The sequence below is a fragment of the Aegilops tauschii genome, chromosome 5 (genome assembly GCF_002575655.3).
Source record: "Aegilops tauschii subsp. strangulata cultivar AL8/78 chromosome 5, Aet v6.0, whole genome shotgun sequence".
Classification (NCBI taxonomy): domain Eukaryota; kingdom Viridiplantae; phylum Streptophyta; class Magnoliopsida; order Poales; family Poaceae; genus Aegilops; species Aegilops tauschii.
In genome coordinates this window covers 54,665,324-54,680,771 of record NC_053039.3, presented here as the reverse complement: position 1 = coordinate 54,680,771, position 15,448 = coordinate 54,665,324, and the positions used below count along the sequence as shown (strand labels likewise).

The following is a 15,448-nucleotide window of genomic DNA, read 5'->3' as shown; positions in this document are numbered from 1 at the left end:
GTAGGATGGTGAGCAATTTTGTCAGTTTTAGTATAGGAGATATGCCACAAATGCCCCAACAAAAATGTCCTTTATTATAAAGAAAAAAGCTAATGGTAATCCGAATGCAAATTGCAGGTGCTCGGCCCTGCGGGAGGTGTGTGATGTTCATTGCAACGGGCCTGTTCGGCAATCCTCTACTTTAGAAAAACCAGTCGCTCCGCTCCGATCCTCGCACGAAGCGCTCTCCTGATCAGGGAGGGAATAGTATAGAATCCGAGCTTTCGGTGCAAAAATAGAAAAAAGTAACATGGGCCGTCGGATCAGAAATCGATGGCACATATTGTGGGTGTCGGATTTCTGATCAGACTGTACTCACTGTCACAAAATGTTGTGCAAAAAGGTCCCCCGATTCTGATTAATTCTGTGCAAACATCTAAACCCTCTCGCACGTCTCCCTTTTCTTTGCTGACTGCGGCGGCAATCCAGATCCGGCGGGAGGCCGCCGACGTGCGTGGCCTCTCCCCCAACTACTCCGCCACCTAGGCCATCTGGATCCACATCATCCGGCGATCTCGCACATCCTGGGCACCCGACGTCGCGCTCCACGTCATCGTCCAGGGCCTAGCCACCTCCGACATGGTCTCCTCCACAGGAGCACCACCTGACCTTCACCGTGCTCTACGGCGGGTTGGTGACTGGGCGGAGACCCGCAGCACGGACGTGTTCGAGATGACTCTGCTCGACGGCCGCACGTGCCAGGTCTTCTTCCTCAACCCCGACGGTGAGGGATTCGTTCTGAGATGAAGCTTATGTTCGTTGGATTCCTATTTTATCAACATTTTTTGGAGTTTTAATTGTTAACTTGCTATCTGGGTGTCTATGCTTGATCTATACGTTCCGGATCCAGCAATAGCACGTTGATTAGAGCATGACTTAGTTGTGGTAATAATGTATATTGCTACTGGCTGATGACAAGCTTGGCGTATCGCTGCTAGACTGCTTTCCAATCAGCCGAAGTGATGCAAATATGAGATTGCCCAGTCTAGGGGCTAAATAAACTGAAACACTTATAGAGTTCTTTTGGTGTTTTTTCCCATCTCGGTAGAAAGACATTCGTTTCATACAAAAGAAATCAGAGAGGGGAGCTCTCTTTTTCTTCAAAAAGAAGCTCTGATATTGTATCCAAAAACACATCGGTCTGAAGATTACACAAAGTAAAAATGGCCATCATAACCATCTCCTTTAACCATCTTAAATAAGGCCCAAACACTTGATTTTCTATGCAGAAAGCTAATATGTACCTACCAATACTTCACATAATACGATACTCATCCACTTTTATTAGTCAAGTCTTGATCTTGGTCAAGTACAATTAATGTTATTACTCTGGTGAAAATTCTCGTTGATGTTCTAATTCTGACAAACAATTAGTCTTATTGGGATGTATGAGCTGTGAATATATTTTGCCATATGGCATTCTTGTGCTTTTCTCTTCACTGTTCTGCCACACGTTTATGTGATGCAGCACACTAACCAGGCTCCTATATCATTTATGGTGAGATGCTACTTTTTCCTCATCTACGGGTTAGCAAAAGAACTTAGCATCCATTCTTAATTGTGGAACACACACATGATTAGGACATGAACTGTTGTTCAAGCCTAGAAATTTGTATTATAATTTATAAATACTTTTTAAGCATTACACCACTGCTGAAGGTAATTCTTTTGAGTTACTCGACCGATGTTGGTATTTCACTTGCAAAGGATGTAGCACTTTGGTCAATGTTTCAGTTCTGACAATTTTACTTATTTTTCATGCTAGTCACCTAAGTACAACATATCAGCTTGCTCTGTTTTTCTCCCTTACAATCATTTAGCCCACCAAAAAACATAATTATTTTCAATTTCTTGTCTTCTGATGTGAACTACATAATTGTTCTTCATTTGTAGATGGATGATGCTCTGACAACCAGAAGCATCAGGAGTACATATGGAGAGAAGAACCGCTTAGCAGAGGCTTCCCTTGCATACAGCTGCAGGAGTGAAACTCATTTGTTTGCACGATAGTTTAATTCCTTTGTTGTCGGTCATGTACTATAAATTGTCTTATTATGTTAATCATTCGCTTTGCATGTATGTGGATTAGAGTGGACCAGAAATAGAATACCTTGGTTAAATTCATTTTCACCGTCCTATTCAGATGTGCTTATTACCAGAGGATAAGCTGACTTTAATTTAGTGCTGCACAATTTGTATAAATGAAATTAGTAGTTTTCTTGTTTAATTGCTGGACTCCTCTACATTTGTCCAGATATATGGTCATTTTATTTTACTTTCATCATTTCGATCATTGCATCCATTTTCTGTTGCTTTATTGTGAAGATCAAGCAACAAGACTGTCAAGTATCTTTTGTAAGTTCAGAGGGTGCTTACTGAGTCTGGAGTATTGTAATTTTTGCCTTTCCGCCATATCTTTCTTTCCGCCATATCTTTCTATTGTGTTCTATTTTGGAAAATTCAGTTTGACCTGTACACTTACCTCTTTTGTATATGAATCAGAAATGTACATTTAGTTTTTATTTTATTTTAGAGAGAACTTTCTCATGTACTCAAATATTGACATGCTTCTGGGGGATGGCATCAACGATGTGCTCACTTGGAAATGGATGAGTGATTTGAGGTTGTTACTGTAAAAGTCACATTTTATACCAATTGTTAGAGGGGTTTTTCGTGAAATGCACATTAAGTGGGAACTTACACATCCACCAGAATCTGTACCATTGATCTCGAATCCAATGGCTCAGATCGCTTTTTCTATTTTTGCACTGGAAGATTAGATTCTATACTAGTCAGTCACACCCCGCAAAAATTTGACCCTCAAAACGCGTTTGCGGTTCCACGAAGATCGCGTTTGCGGGTCGAAAACTAGCTCGGCCGAACAGAAACCGTATCTAAACCTGCATAATTTGAAAAAACACTTTCGCGGGGGAAATTGCACAAACATAGTTCATCACATACTACATAGTTCATCACATGATCAACAAACTACAAGCATAGTTATACTATATACTACGTTAAACTAGTACTAGAGGGGTCGGATCTGACGGCGGCGAGGTGCGGCAAATGGACGACGCCGTGGAGGAGCCGGACGCTCAATCCTCCTCGCCGGAGCTGCACAGGTCGACGTACTTCGCCGCCTGCTCCGCGCCGATGCGGCGCCACTCCTCGGCCTTCTCCTTGGCGGCGACCGCCTCCCGCCACTGGAGGGCTTCGAACTCCTTGGCGTGGCGCTGGCGCTCCGCCTCCTCGCGCACGCTCCGCTCGATGATGGCGGCCACAACGGCGTCGACGTAGTCTTCCGGCCCGATGACTCCGCGGCGGCCGAGCGGAGCGGTCTCCTCGGGCTCCTCCTTCATGGGGACGAAGGCGAACGCGTCCGGCTCCTCCTCGTCCTCCGACCACTTCCTCTTCACGGGGAGAAGGCCCGTGCCGGAGGAGGAGGAGCTCCCGGCGTACGAGGACCTCGCGGAGGAGAAGGACGCGCGCCGACGGTCGTACTCCGCCGTCTCGCTCTGCTGGAAGCTCGCCGGCGGCGACAGGCCGCGGTTGGTCCACTTCCGGGCCCCGTGCTTCCTCGCGTCGTCGGACCGGACGCGCCGCTCGTGCTCCGGTTCCCTTCCGCCGCCGGATCTGCTGCCGGAGCCGCGTCCGGAGCTCCACATTCGGCCCCACATGGCGGCTGGAGGCGGGGCGGGTGGTCGCCGGCGGCGAGAAATGTGGAGAGGGGGAAGGGGAATCACATGGCTTGGCGGCGGCGAGAAATAGGGTTTGGACCCTCAAACGAGTCGCAGAACCGCGGTTATAGCGGTCGGGGCGAGCGGTTTGCGGGCCGCGGCAAAAGATTTTGCGGGCCGGGCGAGTATGCGGGCTCTGTTCTGGCCGGAAAAATGGGCCGAGCCCGCATACTCGCCTGAATTTTGCGGGTTTGCGTGTTTTGCGGGGTCTGCTAGAGTTGCTCTTATGCTGCTCCGCAAAATTGCATTGTGCGCCGCTCCACTCCCAGTATCCAGAAATAAGAGACCGCGGTAGCACCGAGCCTCCTTAGAGCTTAGCGACTCTCGGCCGTCCGATCTCGTTCCTGATGCGTTTTCGGCCGTCGGATCGTGCCCTCGGTCGATCTCGTCCGTTGGATCGAAACTCGGCGCTCTAGCGATGGATAGTTTCGCCCCGGTCGTGCCACCGCACGTAATTTGCCTGCCCTACCGAGGGCATTTCAGTCATTTTTTCGCGTAGGTGGGGTATAAAGGGGGGGGGGCGCTCCTGTGACGGAGACCTAGCCGCCGCCTCCTCCCGCACTCGCTCGTCCCTCCTCCTCCTCTGCGCCTCCTCCCCCCGAACCCTAACCCTAGCTGCTCCCCACGCCGCCGCCGTCTCCTTCGTCCAGCCCGCCAGACCCCCGCCGTCGTCGCCGTCATCCACCACCACCGCCACCGCGCCCCCACCCCCTCCCCATCCCCGCCGGCCCTCACCTTCTCTCCCGTGGCCAGTGGGGAGCCCCTTGGGGGGTCGATTCCTCCGAGCCAGCCGGCGTCGTCGCCGTCGTCCACCACCACCGCCACCGCACCGCCGCCCTCTCCCCATCCCTGCCGGCCCCCACCCTTTCCCATCCCTACCGGCCCCCACCCTCTCCCAATCACCTTCTCTCCCGTGGCCAGTGGATTCGCCCCTTGGGGGGTCGATTCCTCCGAGCCGTCGGTCTGCAGGGCCGGTCGGGAGCGGCACATCCCCCGTCGGTGCATCGGTGGCGACGGCCCCGCAGGTTCCTTTCCTTTTCTCTCCCTCCCTCACACACACCCCCCCTCCCTCACACACACACGCTCTCTCTCTCTCCAAGGCTGACTTGCGGCTTGATCTATTGTTATTTAGGTTGCTGCTCGCGGTTGGTTGCAAGGATAGGTGTTGCGGTGGTCAAATTCTCCTAGAAAGGTTTGTCTTCAACCTCTGGAGATTTGTCTTCGACTATGCTCCGAGAGGTGTCATGGTCTGAGAGGATATAGTGGGATGGCTCCATCTGCTAGAGTGATTGGTAGTCTTTTGTTTACTCCTGCTCATAACTCCTCAGTTTGTTTTATATGTGTGCATATGGACAAATTAGTGGGCATGATTTATATTTGTGCATATGGACAAATTCGCTGGGAGTAGAGTGACCCCTCTCCTTTCCTTCTGTTTGGTTTCACTTTGTGCCATCATTTGATTGGTCGACGGGCACAGAAAGAAAGGGATGACAGAGTGCTTTTTGCCTAAGTTAGTGTTATATATTTTTGTCTGAATTTTAGTTTACATCACACGACACCCAGTGGCATATAGGATATTTTCAACTATTTTTTGGGGCAAATGACAATTATAGTGATTAAAATGACCCCATTAGTAATATCTGTTATCTCTTTAGTTCAGCCTCATAAATCAGGACATGTGATAAATGGTGTGCGGATATTGATTCAGAATATTGTTAGCCCAACATGCATGATATTCGTGCATTAGCCACATGTATGTTAGTCCCAAAATGTCTTTTTTTTTACTATGGATGGGACCACTAAAATATTTTGAACCACATCTAAATTTCACATTTGCTTCTCTGTTTACATGACCCACGATGCAATTGATTTCCAAACTAATAGATTTGGAAACAATAATAGTTTTAGTTTGTTTTTATTCAACAGTAGTTGCATATTCTTGCTATAATATGTGATATAGTCTGCTCTGACTATCATGCTTCTTAATTTCCAATATATTAATCCAACAATTGCAATATATCATGCTTCTTATCTTTCACTCATTCTTTGGTTTACTAGGCTGTTTTCAAGGTTCTGTTGTGCAATCATGCATCTACAGGATGGTCTGCCCATTGGTTACACATGTGAAAAGCGGATGACGCATGTCAAGCTGCTGGGAGCTCAGGGCATGTTCATCAGCTTGCCTCAAGTATATTGGGACCTGTTTGTGATCTATATCAGGTGAGCAAATCATGCTCAGTAATATAGTTATGTTGTAAACTAGAGAAAAATGGCGATGTTTTAATTATCGAGGTTTTGTACACCTGTATAGCTAATGATGGTGTATTCTTATGTTAGCTAAAACTGCTTCTGCTGTGTAGTTCGTCTAACCAAATTTGTAGGGACATAAAAAAATAGATTGATATGTGATACTGTACTGATTACATAAACAGCATCAGCATGGCAGACTTCCATATAAGATATATAAGATAAAAGGACAGTCTGTTACTTCTCTCTGATTGCACATGGTTGGTTTGATCTTGCGGTGCACGTGTAGTTTATTCATGGCTGACTATATAAGCATAATTCAGTGACGGGTTGTTTATTTTCTCCCTGGGAATACCAACTGCTAGCATATACATTTATTTGCTAATTCTAACAAGATGCATCGCTATATCGATAATAGAGTAAGCACCTCCTGAAGTTCTGAACTGTCCGGTAGTGCCCTTACATAGTTGCCTGATTGACCCTGATGTCCTTCTCCTGCGGTAGATGTTGCACCGCAGATTGGTCTCGACGGCGTGCAATATTTAGTTCTTAGTTTCATTGTTAGTTGTTTCTATTTTCCTGGTTTTCCATTGCTCCTAAAATGTACTTCAAAATGAGCCTGCATGTATTCAGTATTCAGAGAGATGGGGTACTATGTAGACATTCATTGTGTTTGTTATGTACCTGGTTGCTTAAAAGTCATTCTGTCAGGTACTGTTACTTTGAAATCCTTCTCTTAATAATCATTCTGTTCGACAGGTGCACGAGCTTTCAGATCTAAGGTTCACCGACACACGAGGTATATCCTAAGCCATTAATCGGTCCTACTCTACTGCAGATCCTTGTTATTGTTGTTCAGTGTCTTGCTTGCAATACGAATGGGTGCCTCCAAATAGGAACATATGTAGTTTCTTGATTTACTAACATGTGTGTGGATCCCAATGCGCATATTCTTGATGAAAACTATCCTTTAACCCTGTAGCGTCCTGTGGCTTTATCAAAATCATGCCATTAATTGGGTTTTTAACAAAACACATTCCATTTGACTTACAAATATATCTGCAGTGACATACTATTATTAGCAGTCATCTAAATACTCTACAGTTCCAGTGATAGATAAACCGGTCTATCAAGTATGCATTGCTTTCTGTATTGCCTAGCCCCGCCTCGATTACATTGATTTGTTATACTAGATGTTTTATTGGCCTGTTGTGATAGCATATCTGATTGTTCATGTTGTTTGACATGTATTCCGTGCACACAGTCACTTGGTTGTCTGATGCGTTCGTGCTCGTCGGCGGGACGGTGCAAGGCGCAACTCCGACACGGTTCCTTGCCGGTTGGATGGTGTTCAGGCACAACCCCGGCGCGCACTGAGTACTGCCTCGGCTACAACCTCCCTTAGTGAGCCCCATCTTCCTCCTGTTCCTCTGCTTCGGCTACTGAATGGGACATGGCCGTGGCTATATTGATGTGGTGCTCATTTGGTTGATGCTCTATGCCCTACTCATGCATCGGTTCCTTATTTGAGCTCTGTAGTTGTGGATCCATGCTATTTTAGGGTTTGCAGGCTGCTGTTCATGTTTTAGTTGCTATCATAGGAGCTCATGTGATGCTCTGGTTTACATGTGGATGCCCTGGTCCTATAGCTATGCTGTTGAATTTGCTAGAATGGTTAGTGGCGTTCATGGTAGGGCAATGATGATTAATCGTGGCTGAAATAAGTGTGCCTTTGAGCAATCGTGGCACCTGTGCGGATCAGGTTGGATCCTCCCTCTTGTCTCTAGAATCCTTTTTGATCATGTGATACTTGTTGTTCTGTCCTTGGATGGTCATTCTTGTTGAGTGATAACCAGGGCAGCTCCACTATATAAACAGATTGATTGATCTCGTGATAAGAGATGATAGGGGTAGGTTATATGATTGAGGAAAGGCGAATCTGAGCCCACTATGCAATGAACCCTGAACCCTTTTTTCCATCGAAGAAGAAGAAACGAAGCACCCACCGAGGCTCCACAGAGTTTAGCAATTCTCGGCCGTCGGATCGATCTCTTGATGCGTTTTTGGTCGTTTGATCTCGCCTCCGGATGATCTCGTCCGCCGGATCAAAACCCGGCACTCTAACGATGAATAGTTTCGCCCCGGTCGTGCCACCGCGCGTAATTTGCCTGCCCCACCGAGGGCATTTCAGTCATTTCGCGTAGGTGGGGTATAAAAGGGGGGGGGGGGGCGCTCCTATGACGGAGACCTAGCCGCCGCGTCCTCCCGTACTCGCTCGTCCCTCCTCCTCCTCCTCTGCGCCCCCTCAACCTGAACCCTAACCTTAGGAGCTCCTCACGCCGCCTGGATTTGCTCAATTGATCAGTGGCGTTCGTGCTAGGGCGATGATGATTAACTGTGGCTGAAATAAGTGTGCCTTTGAGCAATCGAGGGACCTATGGGTATCAAGTTAGATCCTCCCTGTTGTCTCTAGAATCCTTTTTGATCCTGTGATACCTATTGATCTGTCCTTGGATGGTCATTCTTGTTGAGTGATAACCAGGGCAGCTCCATTGTGTAAACAAATTCATCTGGTGATAAGACATGACGGGGGTAGGTTATATGATCGAGGAAAGACGAATCTGAGCACACTATGCAATGAACACCAAACCCTTTTTATTTGTATTTAAAGGCGTTGCTTATTTATGCTCCGGTGTTTATATATGTCTTATGTACAGAATTCTTCTCTCTTGTACCTTTATTGCATATAAGTTTTTCTTGAACTTTTATTGTTTATTGTTGGTCCTTGATTTAGTCTGGTTAGGATTTCTTCTCTCTCTTATGTAATGATTTCTGTTTAGAATTGAGATCGAGAGAGGAGAGAGACAAACACCAAGATGTAAAAGTAAACCCTTGTTCTCATTGATGATGAGATTACACATATATATAGCCCCTGAAGGGGTGCGACCGAAGGGATGTGAGGCAACCGCCTCGGTTAGAAAAGCAGGGATTAATAGGATTAATTAAATCCTAACACTCCCCCTAATCCATGCTTGTTAGTGTAAGTATCATCATCTTGAGAAGCTCCTCCAAAAACCCTGTGGGAAAAATATGAGGAGATAGGTGTTCCATATGTTGCTAAAACTCCTTCAAACCCAGTGGGAAAAATAAGGAGAAAATGATGCAACATATAATGGTTATTGTCTCTTTTAACTCAATACGAGAAAACCCATAGAGTTTAGAGGACAATAAATATGTCATATATACTTTCCTAAAAACCCCGGTGGGGAAAACAGAAAGTATGACATATGATCTCATGTTGATATTACCTCATTAAAAACCTTCATGAAGGGAAAAAGAGTATAATATGATGCATTGAACAGGAACAATTCAGGAAGATACTCCCCTTGATTCTTGCAAAAATTCAAAGCCGTCACATACCGAAACATAGAAGTTGGTAGAGACCCGCTGAACAAATCAGTCGCATGATTTGACTTGCAAGATATGCAATATAGTGATATTGCTTATTATGTAACCTGTTTGCATCCGGGCAACACAAGACACATTATCGTTGAGATAATGGTTGGTGAATGTAGCCATGAGGTCTGATTTGAAGACTCTTCATGAGAGGGCTAACACACCTAGTAGGAACACTAAACTTGTCTACGATCTGATAGTGGGGATCTGATCGATGTATCCAATGATATTGGTGTTCAGATTTCTCCGAAACTGAAAAACCAGGACAAGATGTTTCATGCCTTGGAGATATGGAGATATCGAAAGATACTCTTTAGTACCAACCAATTGTGTTTGGTGGATCCAATGGCATTATGGAACGTTGTGTCCCAATATCTCATTTCCATCATCTCTCGGTCTAATAGATCTTTCTCTATGTCTAAAGAATGAACTACCATGAGAGTTATGGATAGATAAGATTTGTCCACAATGAAATTCTCCAATATATTTTGGATATAGACAACATAGTATACCATAATGTATGAATGAAGGTGCTCAAGTTGTAGTAACGAGCGGTATTTTGGTTTACCCAAATCCTTCATTTTGAAGTCCGTCACTTAGATGATTACATGTGTCGTCATTGCAGACACACAACACATGGATAATCATCATTGTAGGAGTAATCCTTGTGTACAAGGATCTCACTACGTCGGTTGTACCATATGTACCGACAACAATAAGCCGTATGGTGGCTTACCGATTTTACACAATGTATGTTGCATTTTGTATTTTGATTCAGAATTGAGATTCCATCGGAAATCAATCATATATGTCTGAATCTAGTGATCCACATGGACATGTGATCACTACGTCTATCAACCGCAGAGATAGATGATTTTGAACTGCCAATGATATAAGTTATCGGAAAGAGATTCCACCTCTGGAGAATAGTTGGGTATCTGCGTGAACCCTTGTGCTACAATACTTGCTCTTTGTTTCACCACCTCGTTGTTCTCAATTCTGTTTCCAGAAGAAAACTGGTGTAGGTATTGCTTATGAATACCTTCCCATTATTGAGCAAGATCATTTCTACCTAGATTATACCCTTTGCTTGAGTTCAGTCCGAGTGTTGATCACACTTTGCCATGGCCATGGTCTTTGGATCTGAATCATTTGTAAGGTTTTGCAATCTAGTTGAGAAATGTATGTCGACAATTGTAGACTTCCGGTTATATGATTCTCCAGAATCTATATATCAATATATAGTTGATGAAAATATCGTTACCTGTAGTGGCTTCTCGCAATTTCCCAATGCGACTGAGTCGGGTATTCCGATGTCCCGGTCATTGTGTGCACTATGACCTGGGTTGGTGGAGGTTTCCCGTCCACTGGGTGTATACTACCCATTAGGTGTCTGCCAACGTGAAGTTGACTTGCATTTACTGATTCACAGGCCTTGATATCCTTGCTTGTGAGAAGCTGAATTCTGATGTACTTCTGCCATACATCTCCCCCTGTTGCTTTGAACGAGGAGTGGAGTGGATTTTGCTGGTACCTCCACTCTTTCAGGCGTACTTTTGCAGGATTGTAGGATTGTGTGACACCTTTATAGTCAGTAAATGAATCCGGCAGATTATTTGCAATGTGTTGCAAATCTTCTGAACGCATGGTTCAGATCTTTGAGTACGTGGATTTGAGGCAGAAATGTGTTGAACATTCCACTAATTTCCTGGCATTTTTATGGTACTTGAAATCTCCCCCTAATGCCTGGAAATGTTCCTCATTGAATCAGCATACTGGCCTTGAATAACTCCCCATGTGAGGGGCTTGAGGTATTGACGGAAATACAGTTATTCCTCACATAGATCCCAACTATATGTTGAGGGGCCAATGATGTATGCCGGGTGGTGATATCGGTATGCAACCGAATTACTGCAGATAGGAAATACTTGGTAGATATCCACATATCAAAGATAGAGGGGAATAATATTATGCAGTTCTGTCATGAGCGTGTAAAACTGCATGACTCCAACGTAAAGTTGGTAAGTTGCAATTCCAAAGTAAAGATCATGCAATGAGCTCAATTCTTTGGATGTGATTCTACCAAACCATTTTGAGTCTAGACATTAGGACAAATTGCTAAACTTTAATTCGAGGGCCATAGAGAAGGCACTCAAGGAGAATGATGCAATGCTATCCATTCGATTTGCTTGAAATCGATGTCAGGATAATGAGCCAATGGTTTCATGTGAGTAAAACACACACTTAAGACCATCATGTAGATATGTCTTTTAGAACCATGGAATACCTGAATAGTCTAGCCAATGGATGGAAAGAGCCACTTACCTCAACTTGATGCATTCAAGGAGTCTGAGTGGTTCAGCGTAGACATTAAGGTGTGCGAGCCTTAAAATTAGCTTCCCTGTGTCACTTGTAGTGCACACAAAATCCAAATGTTGTTAGAATTTAGCATCATAATAATCACAAACCATTGGAATTGCTGATAGTTTCGGTTTCAACCCAATGTCTCGATGACCAAGGCGAGTATGCCAAGTTTTTCATGTACAAGACACTCTGGAGAAAACTATCTCATACGCAACATGTGCTACGGGTTGTATTGTATGTGTAGTACAATCCAGATGATACACAAAGAATGTGCTTGCCATATCCGTGAAAGAGAAGTTGTTTCTCTTTGTTGTCATCATAAGTTTCGCTATGGAAACTATTTTGACGAATACCTCCATAGTTTAGTAGGATACGAGTTAAAACCGGAAGCAATAAAGCATCCTGACGTTACTCAAGTACCCACAGGGACAGTAAATATTACTCGAGTTGAGCCAACAAATACCTCATCGCGTCTAGCGATTTTAAAATATCTCCTTTCTCTCAACGAGAGTGGAAACATTTCACTTCCCTAAGTATCGTGGTGCGTATGTCCACATGGCACATATCATCTTTCATCAGATTGACCCCCGTAGAAATCTATATATAGACATGAACATTCTCAAGAAAATCACTGTCAGATATATAGAATACATACAAATGAATTTGTACCAAAGTGCTGATACAATATATGATGACAACAATACTTATGTTCTTATTAGAACATATGGACATAAAAAATACTGACCACTCAGGAGATTGAGAGACTAGACGAAGTCTTCAAACATGTTAGTTGAGGCATATTCAACCTTCATGTTCTCCGTGCCCATAGGGTCCCGTCACCGCTGGTGATGTCAGGTTAAAGGGTGAAGTAAGATTCAAACCTTGCCCTTGAGGTTCATTGTATCCCAGGGATTGCTGATACAGAATAACCAGATACTGAGATCTGAATCTAATGCCTTATGATATATAAGACATCATTTTTCTGTTAGCGGTGTGATCCTGACTAGAGGTGAATCCAGGATTGCACATATTATCCCACGAGACACAAGAGCGATCATGATGTCCATGGCCCAGATAGGGCAGTGGTGGCCATTGAGGGTCAATGCCTCAAACTCTATAGCCATATGTTACCTCTATGGGTAAACCATAGATAATTAATTTACAACTAGTAAATTAAAGACCATCATGGTTGATGTTTTAATGAACTTAGCAAAATCAATGGGTATTTCAAGAATTTATCTTGAAACCATTAGTGTGAATCTCAAATTGCTAAATATGACACCTTGAAGATAATCTCCAAAATGGAGTAGATCTCGCAGCACTAGAGAGTATAATCTGATGAAATCAGTAGATACTCACCCGTAATGCCTTATGTCATGACTTAGTAAAATGTGTGGGAGAGCACTTCGTAAAGTAATTATAATGACAAAATATAGGCTTTAACAGTCGTCATTGATAATCTGCGAAGGCGGTAGATCTACATGACTACCTTGTGATCCCAACACATCAATTTGAAGAAATCACTTTGAATTTTGCATTCTTATTTGCAAGAAATAAAAAAAATCTCAATTGCAAGATAGACGTATTAATCTCGACATGTAGTGAACATGGAGATACATACATTCTGGAATACATCATACTCAACAGAAATACACCCCTATTAAATGAATAGTAATGATGTTGCAAACTTGATGTTCAAATGAAAAACTTGAATTGTATAGACCTCAAATGAAATGAGATGATCTTGTATCAAGTTGCAAGATAATTCATCGTTGTGAATTAATATTTTGTGAGAGAAATTGATCTCAATCACAATGAGTGTTTTGCGAGAAAAAAATATATTTCTCAATCGCAAATCAATGTTGTTGTGCGAGAAAACTTAATCTCAACCGCAAAACAATGTTTTTGTACTAATAAGACATGTTATATATAGGTATTGCTAAAAAGCAAACACATTGAACAAGCCACATATAATAACCACATATTTTCTGGAATGTTAAACTCAACAGAAAATGCAGTAATTAACAGGGTCCAAGACATGAAATACTAGTAAATAGTATACTGTTAATAAAAACAGAGAGAAAAAAAATGAATTTCGGTCCACGGCCGAGCGGAGGGGGAAGGGGCAGCCGGAGGTCGCCCCAGGCGCCTGGGCCTGGGCCTCCACGGCCTTTGGTGGCCCAACGGCCGCCGCACCGAGTAAAAGGAGGCGGTTAGGGTTGGGGATCGATCGATCCCAACCAAACCTGATCCACACCTTGCATCGGTGCCGCCGGCAGTGGTCTTGGCCGCGGCGCCCCCACGCATCTCCGGCGATCACCGGCGTGCCCCGACGAACCCTCCTCGTCAGAAGATGAGACAACGACAACGGAGCCTGCACTCTGGCGGAGGCAGATGAGGGCTGAGGGCTGACGGCGCGACCAAGGGGCGGCCGAAGCGCAGACCTGCGCGGCTGCTCGATCCCGCGGCCATCACCAGCCACGGCCGACCGGTGGAGTCGGAATTCTTCATCTCTGCCCAAAAACGGACGACGCTCGAGGGGTGGAGGCGGAGCCCGGGGGCTGGCCACAAGCCAGGGGTCGAACCCCATGCTCACCGGCTGTGCACATCCAGCGGCGGCAAGGCCGTCCCCAGGGGCGTGGTGAGCACCACGGGAGGCGCGTCCTGCGTCGCAGTGGCCGCGTCCATGGGCGTGCTGATCGCCACGCGCGCCTCTTCCAGCGGCGCTGTGACCCCGTCCAGCGGTGCGACGGCCGAAGCGACGACCGGCGGCCATTTGCCACGGATCAGACAGAGGAAGAAGTTCGCTTCCGGTGTCATCTGACGCCGTTGCGATTGAGGGCTGGCCGCTAGCGCTGCCACCAATATCGAGGGCCCCTGTTCGTGCGTAAACAGAAGAATTTGAAGAACTCGAGGGTACCTTCATCCCTCTGCATCTCTTGAATCGAAGGAACAAACATGAATGAGTTTTTCTTCTTCTCGTTCTTCATGTTCTTGACTGAGGCCATCGATCCATATTATTCATCTCTCGTTCTGGTGTGTTCTTCCGTTCTTGTCATGCTCTTGTCATGCTCTTGGTAGAGACAGTGCTGATAACGTGTTTAGAATTGAGATCGAGAGAGGAACGAGAGACAAACACCAAGATGTAAAAGTAAACCCTTGTTCTCATTGATGATGGGATTACACATATATATAGCCCCTGAAGGGGTGCGACCGAAGGGATGTGAGGCAACCGCCTCGGTTAGAAAAGCAGGGATTAATAGGATTAATTAAATCCTAACAATTTCTTCTCTTTCATACCAATGTATGCATGGTTGTACCATATAGGGTACTAAGTTAGAGATCGGTTGTCCCTGTGAATGCAAACTATTGTTAGCTATAAACATGTTTGCCTCCTACAATGTTTTGCCTAATTAGTTATTGGGTTGATTTTGGTAGTTCTACTTTTTTTTGCTGTGGTGCTGTTTATGGATGTTGTTGCCGAATTGTCCGTGGTGTTGTTTATGGATGTTGTGAATCTCTGGGTGATGAGCAAAGGGGTGGATGATGTCGAATGAACAGAATAATTCAGATTTAAGATCGAGCATTTTCGTGATTTTCTTAAT

At 44.9% G+C, this 15,448-nt stretch overlaps 1 protein-coding gene and 1 long non-coding RNA gene across 2 annotated transcripts in view; both read left to right on the top strand.

Annotated features, from left to right (window-relative positions):
- Window positions 1–404: 404 nt before the first annotated feature.
- Window positions 405–2,266, top strand: LOC109765302 (uncharacterized). The gene is made up of 2 exons (XR_002233380.4): window positions 405–763; window positions 1,933–2,266. It is a non-coding gene; the product is annotated as an uncharacterized lncRNA (long non-coding RNA).
- A 1,637-nt stretch (window positions 2,267–3,903) lies between these two features.
- LOC120964309 (uncharacterized) overlaps window positions 3,904–15,448 on the top strand; it is a 28,212-nt gene continuing 16,667 nt past the window's right edge. Inside the window, exons 1-6 of the mRNA XM_073498810.1 lie at window positions 3,904–4,044; window positions 4,392–4,801; window positions 4,909–4,968; window positions 5,835–5,996; window positions 6,783–6,822; window positions 7,288–7,427. Of these exons, the coding sequence (XP_073354911.1) occupies window positions 3,904–4,044; window positions 4,392–4,801; window positions 4,909–4,968; window positions 5,835–5,996; window positions 6,783–6,804 (795 nt within the window). The 3' untranslated portion in view covers window positions 6,805–6,822; window positions 7,288–7,427. The remainder of the gene's footprint in view (window positions 4,045–4,391; window positions 4,802–4,908; window positions 4,969–5,834; window positions 5,997–6,782; window positions 6,823–7,287; window positions 7,428–15,448) is intronic.